The sequence below is a fragment of the Galeopterus variegatus genome, unplaced genomic scaffold (genome assembly GCF_000696425.1).
Source record: "Galeopterus variegatus unplaced genomic scaffold, G_variegatus-3.0.2 Scaffold6034, whole genome shotgun sequence".
Taxonomy (NCBI): domain Eukaryota; kingdom Metazoa; phylum Chordata; class Mammalia; order Dermoptera; family Cynocephalidae; genus Galeopterus; species Galeopterus variegatus.
The window spans coordinates 65157-82808 of NW_007732145.1; the positions used below are offsets into that span (position 1 = coordinate 65157).

Below are 17652 nucleotides of genomic sequence, written 5' to 3' on the forward strand. Positions count from 1 at the left end.
TTCTTTTGCTGTGCAGAAGCTTTTTAGTTTGATATAATCCCATTGGTTTATTTTTCCTTTTTTCCCCTGTGCTTTTGTTGTCTTGTTCATAAAGTATTTGCCCAGTCCTACTTACTGAAGTGTTTCCCTTATGTTTTGTTTTAGTAGTTTTATGTTTTGAGGTCTTACATTTAAGTCTTTAATCCATTTTAGTTGGTTTTGGTATATGTCAAGAGGTATGGATCTAGTTTCATTCTTCTACATATGGATATCTAGTTTTCCAGCAACATTTATTGTAGGTGTCATCTTTTCCCCTATGTTCTTGGTGCCTTTGTTACAGATCAGTTGGCTATGTCTGTTCATTGCTGGATTTTCTATTCTGTTCCATTGGTCCAAGTCTGTTTTTATGCTGTTTTGTACATGCTGTTTTGATTATTAGGCTTTGTAGTATGATTTGAAGTTAGGTAGTGTTATGCCTCCAGCTTTTTTTTTTTTTTTTTTTTTTTTTTTTACTCAAGATTGATTTGGCTATTCACAGTCTGTTATTCCACATGAATGTTTGGATTGTGTTTTGTATTTCTGTGAAGAATGTCATTGGTATTTTGATGGAGATTGCATTGAATCTGTAGATTGATTTGGATACTATACATTTTCATAATGTTAGTTCTTCCAACCCAAAAACATGGAATGTCTTTCTTTTTATGTCCTCTTTAATTTTTTCAACAGTGATTTGTAGTTCTCATTGTAGATATCTTTCACCTTCTTGGTTAAATTTATTACTTAGTATTTTATTTATTTTATTTTATTTTTTGGTGATATTATAATTTGGCTAGCTTTCTTGATTTTTTTTTCCCTGCTAGATCATTGTTGGAGTATAAAAACATGACTGATTTTTGTGTGTTGATTTGGTATCCTGCAGCATTACTAAAATCATTTATCAACTTTGAGTATCTTTGTAGAGTACTTAAGCTTTTCTACATACAAAATCATGTCATCTGCAAACAGGGACAGTTTAACTTCAACTTTTCCATTTTGGGTGCTCTTTATTTCTTTCTCATGCCTGATTGCTCTGGCTAGTACTTACAATAATACTATGATAAATAGGAGTGGAGAGAGAGACATCCTCGTCCTGTTCCCATTCCCCATTCAGGATGATATTGGCAGTGGATTTGTCATATATTGCTTTTATTGTGTTGAGATATTTTCCTTCTATTCCTATTTTGCTGAGTGTTTATCATGAAGGGATGTTGAAATTTGTCAAATGCTTTTTCACCATGTATTGAGATAATCATATGGTTTTGTCCTTGATTTTGTTGATGTGTTTTATCAGTTTATGAACTTGCATATATTGAACCATTCTTGCATCCCTGGGGTGAATCCCATTTGATCATGATGTATAATTTTTTTGCTGTTTTGCTCTATTCTGATTGCTAATATTTGCTGTGGATTTTTGTGTCTATGTTCATCAAAGATATTGGCCTATAGTTTTCTTTTTTTTGTTGTATATTTGTCTGGTTTTAGTATCAGGATGATGCTGGCCTCATAGAATGAGTTTGGGAGAATAGCCTTTGTTTCAGTTTTTTGGAGTAGTTTGAGGAATATTGGTGTTAATTCCTCTTTAATGGTCCATTGGAATTTGGCAGTAAAGCCATCCAGTCTTGGGCTTTTCTTTGTTGAGAGACTACTGATTGATTATTGCTTCAATCTTGTTGCTTGTTATTGGTCTGTTCAGGTTTTCTATTTCTTGTTGGTTCAGTCTTGTTTTTCTGTATGTGCCCAGAAATTTATCCATTTCCTCCACGTTTTCAAATTTGTTGGCATATAGGTGTTTATAATGGTCTCTAATGATTCTTTGTTTTTCTGTGGTATCTGTTATAATGTTTCCTTTTTCATTTCTAATTTTTGCTATTTGTGTCTTCTCTTCTTTTTTTAGTTAGCCTTACTAATGGTTTTTATATTTTGTTTATCTTCTCAAAGAACCAACTTTTTTTTATTGATCTTTTATGTCTTTTGGGGGGGGTTTCCTGTTTTATTTATTTCTGCTGTGATCTTAATTATTTCTTTCCATCTACTAATTTTGGGATTGGATTTTTCTTGTTTTCTAGTTTTTTGAGGTGTAGTGTTAGGTTGTTTATTTGAAATCTTTCTCTTCTTTCGATGTAAGCATTTATTGCAATAAACTTCCCTCTTAATACTGCTTTTCCAGTATTACACAGGTTTTGGTATGATGTGTTTTTATTTTAATTAATTTTGAGAAATTTTTTGATTTCCTGTTTAATTTCTTCTTGTACTGATAGTCATTCATTAGTATGTTGTTTAATTTCCATGTATTTGTACAGTTTCCAGTGTTTTGCTTGTTATTGATTTTTAGTTTTAATCTGTTGCAGTCAGAGAAGATAGTTGAAATGATTTCAATTTTAAAAAAAATGTGTTAAAGCTACATGTTGTCTAACATGTGTGACCTAACATGTGGTCAATCCTGAAGAATGTTCCATGTGCTGATGAGAAGAAGGTAAATTCTGCAGTTGTTGGATGAAATGTTCTGTAGATATCTGTCAAATCCAATTGGTCTAAAGTGTGGTCTAGGTCTAGTGGTGTTTGCTTTATATAACTGGGTGCTCCAATGTTGGGTGCAAATATGTTTATGATTGTTGTCTTCCTGCTGGATAGATCTTTTTTTTTTCATTATATAGTGGCCTTCTTTGTTTTCTTTTATAGTTTTTGGTTTAAAGTCTCTATTATCTGATATAAGTGGCTACTCCTGCTTATTTTTGATTTCCGTTTGTGTGGTATATCTTTTTCCATTCCTTCATTCTTAGTCTGTGTTTATGCTTACAGGTGAGGCAAGTCTCTTGTAGATAGCATATAGTTGAATATAGCTTTTAATTCAATCAGCCAGTCTCTGTCTTTGAAGTGGGAAAATCAATGCATTGATATTTTGGGTTGTTACTGAAAGTATAGTCTTACTTCTGGCATTTTATTGATTTTTTATTTGGATATTTTAAATATCTTCTGTTTCTCTCCCTTTATTGTTTGTCTTTGGTGTCTGTTGGTCTTTGGAGGTGGTAAGATACAGTTTCTTTCTCTTTCTTATTTGCATTTTTGTTCTAGTGAGTGTTTTTCTTTCTTGTATATTCATGGTGGTGATTATCATATTTTGGATTCCAGATGAAGGACTCCCTTGAGGATTTCTTGTAGGGATGGTCATGTTGTGATGAACTCTCATAGTTTTTGTTTATCTGGGAAATACACTATATCTCCTTCATTTTTGAAGAAAAGCCTTGCTGGGTATTGTATTCTTGGGTAGGAGTTTTTTTCTTTTTGTATTTTGAATATATCATCCTGTTCTCTTCTGTCATGTAGAATTTCTGTTGAGAAGTCTGCTGCTAGTCTGATGGGAACTCCCTTATATGTGACTTGATGCTTTTTCTCTTGCTGTTTTTAGGATTCTCTCTTTGTCTTTGCATTTGGCCAGTCTGATTATAATGTGCCTCAGAGAGGATATTTTTGGATTCAATCTGTTTGGGGATCTTTGAGCCTCCTAAATCTGAAGGCCTGTGTGTCTTTCTATATCTGGGAGGTTTTCCACTATTATTTCATTGAATATATTCTCAATGTCTTTCCTTTTTCTTCCCCATCAGGAATACCCATGTTTCAGACATTTGTGTGCTTAAGGTATTCTGGTATGTCTCTTAGATTTTCTTCATTTTTAAAATTTATTTTTTCTTCTTCTCTACCTGAGTTATTTTGAAGAGACTGTTTTCTGCAACAGAAATTCTTTCTTCTGCTTATTCTGACCTGTTGCTGAAGCGCTCACTTGTGTTTTTTATATTGTTGAATGACTTCTTCAGTTCCATGAGTTCTGCTACATTCTTTTTTAAAGACTTAATGTCTTTGTAAACTTCTGCCTTGATATTCTGAATAGTTTTGCTTAGTTCATTGTGTCATCTACCTGTGTCTTCTTGTATATCATTAAGTTTCTTTTAAGATTTGTACTCAGAATTTCTTTTCAGTCATTTCAGGTGTTTCCTCCTCTTTGGTGTCTGGTTCTTGAGAGTTATTGTAATCTTTTGGTCTCCTCATATTTTCTTTCTATTTTTTTTTTTTTTTTGTATTTCTAGTATCTGTTTGTTGATGTCTGCTCATGTACTTGATGTCTGTTACTTTCCTTCCCTGCACTCTGCTGGTGACCCTCCTTGTGTCAGTTCAGTCAAGTGGTAGGCAGACCACCTTCACAGTGGCCGTACTACTGTGGTAGCAGGCCACCCTTGCAGTGGTGGTGGTTGTGGCTGTCACTTTGATGGGTCGCCCATGTGGCAGCAGTGGCTCTTGTTGTTGCAGGCTGCTTGCACAACAATTGTGGCTGCCGGTAGCAGTGGTGGTGGCAGTGACTGCAGCCATGGTGGTTGCAACAGTGGCAGTAGGCATGTTTTGATCTTCTTCTGTGGGAGGAATATGCCCTGGGAACCTCTAGTCTGCCATCTTCCTGGAGGTCCTGTTTCATTTTTTTGGTGCAAATATTGTGAGCTTCACTCTACAGCTCCTTTTTGCTGTTTTATGTGTGTGAGTCTAAAAAGCAGGCATTTGATTTGTGGAATTAACTCTCTACATAAATCAGATAGACAAAATTACACAAGGTTAGGATACAAAAGTAACCTTGATAAGCCATCTCATAATTTCACTTTTCTGTGAAAAAATATTTTTAAATAATTATTTAATTTTAAAAAATGATCCTAGGTGTGCAATTCCAACAATGTCTGCCATTGTAATGAGGGCTTCCAGCCTCCAAGTTGCCAAAGACGTTCCAGAGGATCTTCTATATCGCTTGGGGAAAAGGGCAAGTATCTATTTAGATATCCATTTAATAAAATTCTCAAGTTGTTTATCTTTAATAAAACAAAGTTATATTTTGCCATTTAAAAACATACTAATAGTTGTAATTAAAAGATAATCAGGCTTCTCTACAGAAATGAAAACCAAATATGTCTTCTTAATCTTGATCTCTTTTCTAGTATTAAAATATGATGATTGAAGCTGAATATCTGTTAAAAATTTTAATGATATCATTGACTTTCTCTTTTAGAATATTTCCTAACCTCTCCTTCCCCTATGCTTTCATGATTTATCTTGTGATCTCAGCTCTAAACAAAAAACACTTACTCTGTTACTGTTTCTGTTATAGGAAAAATGAAATAGAACACAAGAGTTTACTCTGAAGGGGTTTATAGTTTAAATGAAAAAAGCCTGTAGATTTCCACTTAATAGATGACAGAGGGGAAGCTGGCACAGTGTTCTGTTTGTTCACCATGACTTCAGTTTCTGTCACTCATTCATTCATTGAGTTAGCAAACATTTGTTCAACTCAGTATATGTCAGGTGCTGGTCTAGGCACTGGGGATATACAGTAAGCAAAATAATGTGCCATTTTAGTAGCACTGCAGTGGCTCCATAAGTAAATGTAGATCCTTCCCTAGTGTCAAAAGGCAGCAATCTACTGAAGAAAAATAGGGTATACATAAATACAGTAAAATACTTTTGATAATACACCCTGTAGCAATGCAAATTTGGATAACTTTGCAATTCCACAATTCCACATTATATGTCTTTGAGGCTTTTGGCCCCAATTACAGTGTTATAGTGAGATTTTGCTGTAGCTGCTGTATAAATTAGAATAATTTTGAATTTTCTGGAAAGTGGTTTTGAATGAAAAGTTAAACAGATAGTCCCAAGTATTATGACTCTATTATGTTCCCTGAATGACAATAAAAATTAAGAATATTTTAATGGATTTGTTGTATGTATTTTTATTTTTAGGTTCAACTACGGAAAGAGCTTCTAGGGATGCTGGCAAGAACTGGCTTCTAGGTTTCTACATTGCTGTTCCTATTCTCATCACAGCAACCATAATAGTTGTGGCATGGACTAGCTTGAAAAAGTGGTTCACCAAGGAAGAGGAATCCCTAAGTAGCGAGTAAATTGAGTTTGTGTTCTGAAGTTAAACTTATGTACCATTTGAATCTAGTCACATGTAAGGCAATATCATGAACAGACACATTACATCTTACGGGGATTTTGAGTACTACATCACTGTATCATTTAATTATGTGAGTATTGTGAATATCCTCATTTTAAAGATGCAAAGATTTGGTAGTGTACTTTAGATAACCTGTCAAAATCATTGCATTGCTCATCGAGAGAAGAACTCAAATGTATCCAAGAACCAGAGGATTTATTAAAAATGCAGATTTCTAGGGCCAGACCGTGGCTCACTTGGGAGAGTGTGGTGCTGATAATACCAAGGCCACGGGTTTGGATCCCTATATAGGGATGGCCGGTTAGCTCACTGGGTGAGCGTGGTGCTGACAACATCAAGTCAAGGGTTAAGATCCCCTTACTAGTCATCTTTAAAAAAAAATTGCAGATTTCTGGGCCCAATCACAGATGAATATTTCAATTTACATTGCTGTTTCATTTAATAAATAATTCAAAAAATATTCTATGGGTAAAGTTTACAGAAAGCAAATTTATAATTTAGCCTATGACATATTCTTGTTATTAAAGAAATAATTCAAACACAGAGAACACAGTAACAAACATCCACTTGCCCACCACTGCAAATAAACAAATGTTAATATTTTTCTTGTTTCTCTTATGAAATAAACCATTGCATGTATAGCCACTATTCCCTTCCACTATGATCCCCCTCCTCCCTGCAGAGAACAACATCCACGTTGAAAGCTGGTGTATATTAGATGTTTTTACTACATGTGACTGCATTCATTTGCCATATCTAGTATTGTTTTATATATAAATGTAAATATTTATGCCTTCTCTGTAGACACATTTCCCTTTGTAATTTCAGTTTGTTACATGGGGTTCTTTTTTTTTTTTTCCTGTTTTTCTTTTTCATGAGCATTCTTTTCACAGGAGCTTCTATTTTCTACATAATTTGAAAAACCTAGGTTTCGTTTTTGTTAAGACTGCTATATTTCTTTTTTTTAACATCAAGTTTTGCATTTTCTTTCTGCTCTCTTTACTTTTGCTCTGTTTTAATTCAAGCTTCCTTGAATCTAATGCTTTGTTCATTAATTTCCAATCTTTTTTGTTTTCTAAATCTTGTGGACTTTCTTCATTCTTTTTTAATTCTTTTTCTTTTTCTAACTGGGTTATATCAAAAGACCTGTCTTCTTAATCTGGTCTGTTGTTAAAGCACTCTGTTGTATTTTTATTTCATTCAATACATTCTTCATTTCCAAGATTTATATTTGATTCCTTTTTATGGTAATTATCCCTTTGTTCAATTTGTCATTCAGATCATGAATTGTTTTTCTGATTTTGTGGAATTGTCCATCTGTATCCTCTTGCACCTTGCTGAGTTTTTCTTAAGATTATTATTTTAAATTCCTTTGCAGGTAATACATGATTTTTCTGTTTGTTTGGAATCCAATACTGGAGAATTATTGTGTTTTTTGGAGGTGTCATGTTTTCTTGCTTTTTAAATATTTCTTGTATCCCTATCTCGATGTCTGCACTTTTGATGGAACAGTCGTTTCTTCCAATTTTATGAAGTACTTCTTTTAAGGAAAGACTTTTTCCTGTGGATGGGTTCTATAAGGTCAATTGGGTAGGGTGCTTTGGCTTTGATTCTGAGGGAGGACAGTAGTGTAATCATTTGATTTCTTTGACTGTATTCAACGGAGGTATCTGCAAGTGCCTTGTTGTCCTAGGCTGTGATTGTTTGTGGATGCTGTGATGCACCTCATCTGCAAACAGGTCCAATTTTTCTTCATCTTTTTTCATTTGGATGTCTTTTATTTTTTTCTCTCGAGAAATTGCTCTGGCAAGTACTTCCAATACAACATTAAATAGGAGTGGTAAGAGAAGGCATCCTTGTCTTGCTCACATTCTCAACACAAGAAAAAGCTGAGAGCTTTCCCCATTCAGTATGATATTGGTGGTGGTTTGTTTTATACGGCTTTTCTTGTGTTGAGATACCTTCCTTCTATACCCAATTTGCTGAGAGTCTTTATCATGAAGGGATGTTGAATTTTGTCAAGTGCATTTTCCACATGTATTGAGATGATCATATGGTTTCATTCTTGATTTTGTTGATGTGGTATATCACACTTATTGATTTGTGTATATTGAACTGTCTTTGCATCCTTTGTGGCCTGTAGGGTTTCTGCTGAGAAGTGTGCTGTTAGTTTGATGGGGATTCTATTATTGGTGACTTAACACTTTTCTCTCACTGTTTTTTGGATTCTCTGTCTTTGTCTTTTGCCAGTTTGACTACAGTGTTTCTCGGAGAGGACCTTTTTGGGATGAATCTGTTTGGGGATCTTTGAGCCTCTTGAATTTGGAAATCCATTTCTCTACCTAACCTGGAAAGTGTTCTGCTATTCTTTTGTTGATTAGGTTTTCAATACCTTTTTCTTTTTCCTCCCCTTCACCCATGTATTGGATGTTTTGTGGTTGAGGCTAATAGCTCTTTAAGATTTTCTTCATTAAAAAAAAATTCTTTGTTCTTTTCTTTTTCCTGCTTGGTTTATTCTGAAAACAGTGTCTTTGAGATCTGAAATTCTTTCTTCTGCTTGCTCTAGCCTGCTGCTTAAGCTCTCAAATGTAGTTTTTATTTCATCGAATGAGTCCTTCAGTTCCATGAGTTCTGCCACATCCTTTTCTATGGCATTAATCTCTCTGTAGATTTCCTCTTTCATGGATTGTTTTTCTCATTTCATTGTGTTTTGTGACTCTTATATTTTACTGAGTTTCTTTAAGATTGTTGCTCAGGATTCTTTTTCAGCTATTTCAAGGGTTTCTTGCAGATTGGGATCTGGTATTTGAGAGTTATATTCCTTTGGAGGTGTCACATTTTCTTTTTTTTTTTTTTTCAGATTTCTAGTATCCCTACATTGATGTCTGATCATTTGGTGGAGCGGTTACTTAAGTTACTTCAGTAGGTTTTGAGGACAGAGAATCCTTCCTGCAGATTTATTTTATGTTGCCTATTGGGTGGGAAGCTTTAGTTTTGGTACTGTGTGGACTCTATAGCCCCAGAATTTTCTGGGTAGACTCAGAAGATCAGGGAGTGCAGACAGGTCTACCACTGTGGCTGAGGGCAACTGGGGCCACATGGAGTGGGGCTCCTGGTGCTGTGGCATAGCAGCACCAGGCTCCAATAGTGGAAGCTGTGAAGGGCAGGATTCCAGAGGCTGTGGCCTGCTGCTGCAGGTTTCCTGTCACATAACTATGCTGGATAGGACTACAGAGGGTACAGTTGGGTAGAGACCACATGGGGCAGAGCTTGGGAGGCTGATGCCTGGCAGCTCATGTTTCCTGCAATGGAGAACACACAAGGTAGGACTTTGGAGGCTGGTGCCACGTGGCTCAAGCCTGCCAGGGAGGAAGCTGCAAGGGGCATGTCTCTGAAGGTTGCTGTCACATGGATCATAGCCCCCATGGGGGAAGACATGCAAGCAGGGCTCCAGAGGCTGCTGCCAGTAGAACCAATGCTATCATGGTAGAAGATGGGGAAGTGCTTTGGGGGCTGCTGCCAGGCAGATTGGGAGTCATATGGTGGAAGACACATTGGGTGTGGTTCTAGGGGCTGCTGCCCAGTGGCTCAAGTTTCCTGCAGTGGGAACCACAAGGGGAAGGGTTCCCAAGGCTGTTTCCTGGTAGCTCAATTCTCTGGTTCAGAAGCCACCAGGGGCAGGGTTCCCTGGGCTCTTGCCATGTGGCTTAAGCTTCCCCTAGTGGAAGCCTGACAATGTGGGGCTCCCATGGCTGTTGCCAGGCAGCTCAAGCCCCCTGCAGCAGAAGCTCCAAAGGGTGGGTCTCCTGGAGCTGTTGCTAGGCATTGTGGCGGAAGCTACAAGGGGCAGGGCTCCCAGTGCTGTTGTTGGGTTTTTCAAGCCTCCAATGGGGAAGCGGAGACTCCAGGGCTGCTGCCCTGCATCTCAAGCCTCCTGTGACAGAAGCTGCACCAGGTGGGTCTCTGGAGGCTGCAGCCAGGTGGCTTAGGTCTCCCAGGATGGAAGCCACATGGGGTGGGTCTCTGGAGGCTGCAGGGTGTGGCACAGTGCTCTGGTGTTTGGGGTCAGGTGCAATGTAGTGGCTGGGGCTGGGTCCACCCAGAATGCAGTTCTAGAGGCTAGGGCCATGGGTGCAGGTCGTGTGGGTTGTGCTGATGGCTGAGTAGATGCCTCTTGTTGCAAAGAAGAATCTCTCTTACACTAATCCCAGCTATACAGTCCCTGCTCTGGTTCCCCTTTGTAAGAGGATAGCACACTGGGCACTTCAAGTCTGTCATCTTAACCAGAGTTCCTATGGTGCAGTTTAAATCCAATGTTTCTTTGCTGACTTTTTGTGTAGATTGTGTGTTCAGTGCTAAAAGAGGGGTGTTGAAGTTCCCAAGTATTATTGCATTGGGGTCTATCTCTCCCTTTAGATCCAATAATTATTTTTTATATATCTGGGTGCTCTGATGTTGAGTGTATATATATTTATAGCTATTTCTGCTCATATATCTGGGTGCTCTGATGTTGAGTGTATATATATTTATAGCTATTTCTGCTCATATATCTGGGTGCTCTGATGTTGAGTGTATATATATTTATAGCTATTTTTGGATTCCATTTGTTTGGAATATCTCCTTCCATTTCTTCACTATTAGTATATGTGTGTCTTTACAGGTGATGTGAGTCTCTTGCAGGCAACATATAGTTGGGTCTTGTTTTTTAATCCATTCACCCAGTCTATATCTTATAGACTTATAACCATATAGACTTATATACCACATATAACACCTGTATGGGGATGTAAACCCATTTACATTCAAGGTTGTTACTGAAAGGTATCACCTTACTCCTGACATTTTATTAATTTTTTTAATGGTTGTTTTATATGTCTTTTGTTCCTTTTTTTTCATTTTATAATTTGTCTTTGTTGCTTGATGGTTTCTACAGTAATAAGATATAATTTCTTTCTCTTTCTCACTTGCATATCTGCTCTACTAGTGAGTCTTATTCTTTGACATTTTATCTTGATTGCAGTTATCATTCTTTTGCTTTCAGAGGGCCAATATTGTTTTTACTTTTTTTTTTTTTTGGCCACTGAATGGTATGTTAAATCCTTGAAGTTGGTGTTATAACACCACATTCTAACCAACTGAACTAACTGGCCAGCCCTAGAGGGCCAATATTTGGTCTTGAATTCCCACAGTTTTTGTTCATCTTGGAAAGACACTATTTCTTCTCTGTTTCCGAAGGATAGCTATACCGGGTATAGTATTCTTTGCTTGCAGTTTTTATCTCTCATTACTTTGAATATATCATCCCACTCTCTCCTGACCTATAAGGTTTTTGCTAAAAAATCTGCTGTTAGTTTGATGGGGATTCCCTTTTAGGTGACTTGACACTTTTACTGATTTTAGAATTCTCTCATTGTGTCTCAGTGAAGACCTTCTTGGGGTGAATCTGTTTGGGGATCTTTGAGTCTCTTGGATCTGGAAGTCCACATCTCTCCTAATATTTGGGAAGTTTTCAGATGTTATTTTATTGAATAGGTTTTGGATGCCGTTTTTCTTCTCTTCCCCTTATACAACACTCATAATATGGGTGTTTGTATGCTTAAAGTTGTCCCATAGATCTCATAGTTTTTTTCATGTTTTTTATTTTTACTTTTTGTCTTACTGGGTTGTTTCAAAAAACCTGTGTTCAAGTTCAGAAATTCTGCTTTATCTAGCCTCTTCTGTAAGCTCTTGGATGTATTTTTTTATTTCATTTCATGAATTCTTCGTTTCCAAGATTTCTGCCTGGTTCTTTTTTATGATATCTATATCTTTGATAAAATTTTCCTTCAGGTCCTTAATTGTTTTCCTTTTTGTTCTGTTGTCTATCTGTATTCTCTTGAATCTTGCTGAATTTTCTTAAGATTATTATTTTGAATTCCTTTTCAGGCATTTTATGAATTTTGTCCTTTGGGATCTGTTACTGGAGAATTATTGTGTTCTTTAAGTGGTGTCATATTTTCTTGCTTTTTGGGGTCTTTTTTATATCCCTAAGTTGATGTTTGCACATCAGGTGGAACGGTCATTTCTAATTTTATGAAGTACCTTTTGTAGGGAAAGGCTTTTTCCTGTAGATGGGCCTATAATGTCAGTCAGATAGGGTGTTTTTGTTTTGGTTCTTGGCAAGTACAGTAAGTACAGTAGTACAGTAGTGAAATCATTACTTAATTTTTTTGCTGTTCAACAGAAATGTCTGCAAGTGCCTCAATATCCTATGCTGTTTTTTTATTGGAGGCTGTGATGCAGCTGTGCTGTGGGTGGGGTTACCAAATAGTCCTGTTCTTGGGTCATGGGGGGTGGGATGGGGTGGGAAGTTCATGAAGGCATGCAGCATCTTGTCTCTCTTGTGGAGATAGGGCCACTTTGTCACATAGGTCTTGATAGGTTGGATTTCAAACCTGTGAGAGGGGCATTCAGGCATTTAGGGTCTCCCTTTCTATAATGGATGTGATCTTTGGGATGACAAGAGGGTACTAGAGCTTCTTTGAGTGGTGTTGTGACACTCAGCATCTCCTTTACTGGAGTGGGCAACCATGGCTGGGGTTTTTATGACCGCATGCCAGACCTCAGCCCTCCAGGTAAGGAACTTAGACACTCAGCTGATAGTCTCCTGGAGTTGGCAGGGTTGCTTGGGTGGCTGGTGGACCTTGAGTCCCCAGAAGAGGCACTGGGGCACTCAGCTACTCCTTTGCTGGAATTTTAGGGTCATAGGTAGGGATCAGGAAACCTCAGGCCCCTGGGGGAGGAACTGGAGCATTCATTAGCTTTTCAGCTGAAATGGGCATTCCTGGGTGTGGTTTCCAGAGTTACAGGTAAACATCAGGTCCTTGGAAGAAATGTTGGGAAACTGGATGCTATTCCACTGGATTGAGCTGAGTCACTGAGGAGCCTAGTAGAACCTTGGGCCCCTGGGAGAAGTGCTGAAGTTCTCATCTCCCCCTTGCTGAAGTGAGTGACACTGGAGGCCACTGAGGCCATGGACGGGAGCTCAGACCTCCAGGAGAGCTGCTGGGCACTCTGTGTCTCCTAATTTGGAGTGAATGACCATGAACCAGGTGGCCAGGGCTGCAGGTGGGAACTTAGGTTTCCAGGGTAGACTGTTGGGCACTCAATTGGAGTGGATGGAGCCACTCGTTTGGCAGAAGTCCCTCAGTCTTGGCTTTTGGGCTCTGGAGTGCATACACATTCTGTTTTTGTCTTGGGGGTGGCCTCCCTACTGTTATATAATGCCTGTTTCCTGGAGTGGGTTTGAGTGCTGAGATCATGGCTACATTACTGGGTCCAGCTGGTGTTGTGCCACTGCAGCCCTCTGCGTGGTTGCGGTGGGATTTCTACAGGGCCTTAGAAATGTGGAGAAGCTGGAACTATTGGTCTCCACAGCATCTTGAACTCTTGGTGTTGGCTCTGATCCTAAAATAGGCACCATGCTGTGGTAGCCTGGGTCCCAAGTGATGGGGGAGTCAGCATGAATTTATTCTCTAGAATAATGCTGTCAGGTTGGCTCCAGGCAGCTCCCTATATTGGGTACATGCCCCATAAGGGCTGTGCATCTCTCTTGTAGCTAGGATTGCAAGTATCTGTGGTGGGAGTGTAGACTGTTGGGGATTTCCCACTTACATTTTCTCCCCAATAAATATTACCTCCTGGTTTCAAGATGATCCCAGTTGGGGTGCTTCACTTCCCTTTTTATGCTATCGTGATGAGTCACTGAGTCTCAGAGGGTCTTCATTTCTTTTCTGAATTCTGGTGTTCTCTCCTAGACTCTCTATTAGGTGTGGAGTTATTTGTTGTTTTGGGCTTTCTTTGTGGCAGAGGTGAGAGCTGGGTGCCTCTAGTCAGCTTTCATCTGTCTCCCCCTATGATTTAGTCTTCTCACTTGTTATTATTTTGTTCATATTTTCTATTTTTTCATGATTTAGTCTTGATAGGTTGTATCTTTCTAGGAATTCATTACTTCTACTTATTCAATTTATCTGCATGTGATTGTTTTAGGTTCAATCTTCTTGGGAAAAATACATGTTTTAGGAGATATTATGGTGATCATTTATGTGTAATAATCTGTTTGATTTATATTCTTAAAATTGCCTTTATTTCATATTCACTCTTGAATGATAGTTTGTATGGGAATAGGATTTTAGGTGGACAGTCTTTTCTGTCATTCCTTTAATATGCTCTTGAATCTGGCATTTACTGTTGTTAATGGGATGTCTGCTGTCAGTCTAATTAAATAATTTTTATCTTTATACTTTTTTTGACAGTTTTTTAACTGAATGATAATTGATTATATATATATTTGTGGTGTACAAAATAAAGTATCAGTACATGTGTACAATCTGTGGTGATCAAAATATGATAATCAGTATACTCATGTTTACAAAATGTAATCAATCCTCTTGACCCTCAACCAGCCTCTCACCAACCTATCTTTCCCAGCCCCTCCCACCTCTAATAACCACAGATCCATTCTCTCTTTCTTTTTGAAATATCTATGTGTTTGTGAACAGAGCTGCGATGAACATGGAGTGCAGGTATCCCTTCGACATGATGATTTCCATTTCTGTGCGTATATACTGAGAAATGAGATTGCTGGATCATATGGAAGATCTATCTGTAGTTATTTGAGAAACTTCCATACAGTTTTCCATAGTTGTTTTACCAATTTAGAGTCCCAACAACAGGTAGAAGAGTTTTCTTTTCTCTATATCCTCCCCAGCATTTTTTACTCTCACCCAGCATTTGTTATTCACTGTCTTTTTGATTATAGCCAGTCTAACTGGGGTGAGGTGATATCTTGGTGTGGTTTTAATTTGCATTTCCCTGACTAATGATGTTGAGCATTTTTTCATGTACCTATTGGTCATTTGTATGTCTTCCTTTGAAAAATGTCTATTCGGTTCCTTTGTCCATTTTTTACCTCGGTTATTTATTTATTTACTGTATAATTGCTTGAGTTCCATGTATATTATGGATATTAATCCCTTGTTGGGTTCATAGTTAGTGAAAATTTTCTCCCACTCTGTAGGTTGTCATTTCACTCTCTTGATTGTTTCCTTTGCTGTGCAGAAGCTTTTTAGTTTGATATAGTCATTCTCATTTATTTATTTTTTTCTTTTGTTGCTTGTGCTTTCAGGCTCATGTTCATAAATTCTTTGCCCAGACCAAGTTCCTGAAATGTTTTACCTATATTTTCCCTTAGTAATTTTACAGCTTCAGGTCTTATACATAAGTCATTAATCCACTTTTGAGTTGATTTTAGTATATGGTGAGAGGTGCATGTCTAGTTTTATTCTATATATGGATATCCAAGTTTCCCAGCACCATTTACTGAAGAGGCAGTCTTTTCCCCAATGTATGTTTTTGTTCCCTTTGTCAAATATCAGATGGCTGTAAGCCTGAGTGATGATTTCTAGGTTCCCTATTCTGCTCCACTTGCCCGAGTGCCTATTTTTATGCCAGTATCATGCTGTTTTAGTTACTATTGCTTTGTAATACAATTTGAAGTCAGGTAGTGTTATGCTTCTGGCTTTATGTTTTTTACTCTGGGATGAATCCCACTTGATTATGGTGTATAACTTTTTTTTTTTTTTTTTGTCTTTTTCCATGTCCGGCAACGGATCGCAACCCTCAGTGTTGCACCCGTACCGGACTGGGACTGGCAACGGGATCGCAACCCTCGGTGTCGCTCCCGCGCCTCGCTCAGCCAGTGAGCGGGAACCGGTCTGTATGTGGGATCCGAACCCTCGGGCGGGAGCGCCGCCGCGCTTCCCAAGCGGCGCACTATCCAGTGCGCCACCGGGCCGGCCTGGTGTATAACTTTTTTTTTTTTTTTTCGTCTTTTTCCATGTCCGGCAACGGATCGCAACCCTCAGTGTTGCACCCGTACCGGACTGGGACTGGCAACGGGATCGCAACCCTCGGTGTCGCTCCCGCGCCTCGCTCAGCCAGTGAGCGGGAACCGGTCTGTATGTGGGATCCGAACCCTCGGGCGGGAGCGCCGCCGCGCTTCCCAAGCGGCGCACTATCCAGTGCGCCACCGGGCCGGCCTGGTGTATAACTTTTTTTTTTTTTTTTCGTCTTTTTCCATGTCCGGCAACGGATCGCAACCCTCAGTGTTGCACCCGTACCGGACTGGGACTGGCAACGGGATCGCAACCCTCGGTGTCGCTCCCGCGCCTCGCTCAGCCAGTGAGCGGGAACCGGTCTGTATGTGGGATCCGAACCCTCGGGCGGGAGCGCCGCCGCGCTTCCCAAGCGGCGCACTATCCAGTGCGCCACCGGGCCGGCCTGGTGTATAACTTTTTTGATGTTTGCTGTTATCTCATTGGTAATATTTTGTTAAGGATTGTTGCATTTATGTTCATCAAAGATATTGGCCTGAAATTTTCTTTTTTTGCTGTTGTTGTATCTTTTTCTGGTTTTGGTATCAGGGTGGTGCTGACCTCATAGAATGAGTTTGGGTGAATAGCCTCTTTCAATTTTTTGGAATAGTTTGAAGAGAATTGGTATTAATTCCTCTTTAAATGTTTTGTAGAATTCAGCAGTAAATCCATTCAGTCCTAGGCTTTTCTTTGTTTAGAGACTGCTGATCACTGCTTCAATCTCATTGCTTATTATTAGCCTTCCAGGTGTTCTATGTCTTCTTGGTTCATACTTGGTAATTTGTATGTGTCAGTAAATTTATTCATTTCCTCCAGGTTTTCAAATTTATTGGCATATAGTTGTTTGTAGTAGACTTTAAGGATTCTTTGGATTGCTGTGGTGTCAGTTGTAATGTCTCCTCTTTCATTTCTGATTTTTGTTATTTGGGTCTTCACTTTTCTTTTTTCAGTTAGCCTAGCTAATGGTTTGTCTATTTTGTTTATCTTCTCAGGAAAAACAACTTTTCATTTCATTGTTCTTTTGTATAGTTTTTTGGGTCTCTATTTATTTAGTTTTTATCTGATCATAATTCTTTCTTTCTGTCTAGTAATTTTGGGGTTGGATTGTTCTTACTTTTCTTGTTCTTTCACATGTAGAATTAAGTTGTTTATTTGAAAATGGTCTATTCTTTTGATGTAAGCATTTATTGCAATAAACTTCCCTCTTAGTACTGCTTTTGCAGTATCCCACTGGTTTTGGTATGATGTGTCTTTATTTTCGTTAGTCTCAAGAGATGTTTTGATTTCCTGTTTAATTTCTTTTTGCACCGATGAGTCATTCAGGAGCATGTTGTTTAATTTCCATGCGTTTGTATAGTTTTGAAAGTTTCATTTGCTATTGATTTCTCATTTTAATCCATTGTGGTCTGAAATGATACTTGAAATGATTTCAATTTTTAAAATTTTGTTGAGACTTGATTTGTGACCCAACATGTTGTCTATCCTGGAGAATATCTACCAAGATATTACCAAGATATCTACCAAGTCCAATTAGTCTAAAGCATAGTTTAAGTCCCATTTTTCTCTGTTAATTTTTTGCCATGATGATCTGTCCAATTCTGAGAGAGGTGTATTCAGGTTCCCCACTATTATGGTATTTGGGTCTATCTCTTTCTTTAGGTTTAATAGTGTTTGCTTTATATATCTCGATGCTCTGGTATTGAGTATATATATATATATATATAT

General features: G+C 38.3%; 1 protein-coding gene across 1 annotated transcript in view; it reads left to right on the forward strand.

The window, feature by feature from the left end:
- The window catches only part of LOC103605734 (disintegrin and metalloproteinase domain-containing protein 32-like), a gene marked incomplete at its 5' end in the record, with an annotated part of 103962 nt that overhangs the window by 62177 nt on the left and 24133 nt on the right, over window positions 1-17652 (forward strand). The window contains 2 exons of the mRNA XM_008590356.1: window positions 4717-4816; window positions 5794-5950. Of these exons, the coding sequence (XP_008588578.1) occupies window positions 4717-4816; window positions 5794-5950 (257 nt within the window). The remainder of the gene's footprint in view (window positions 1-4716; window positions 4817-5793; window positions 5951-17652) is intronic.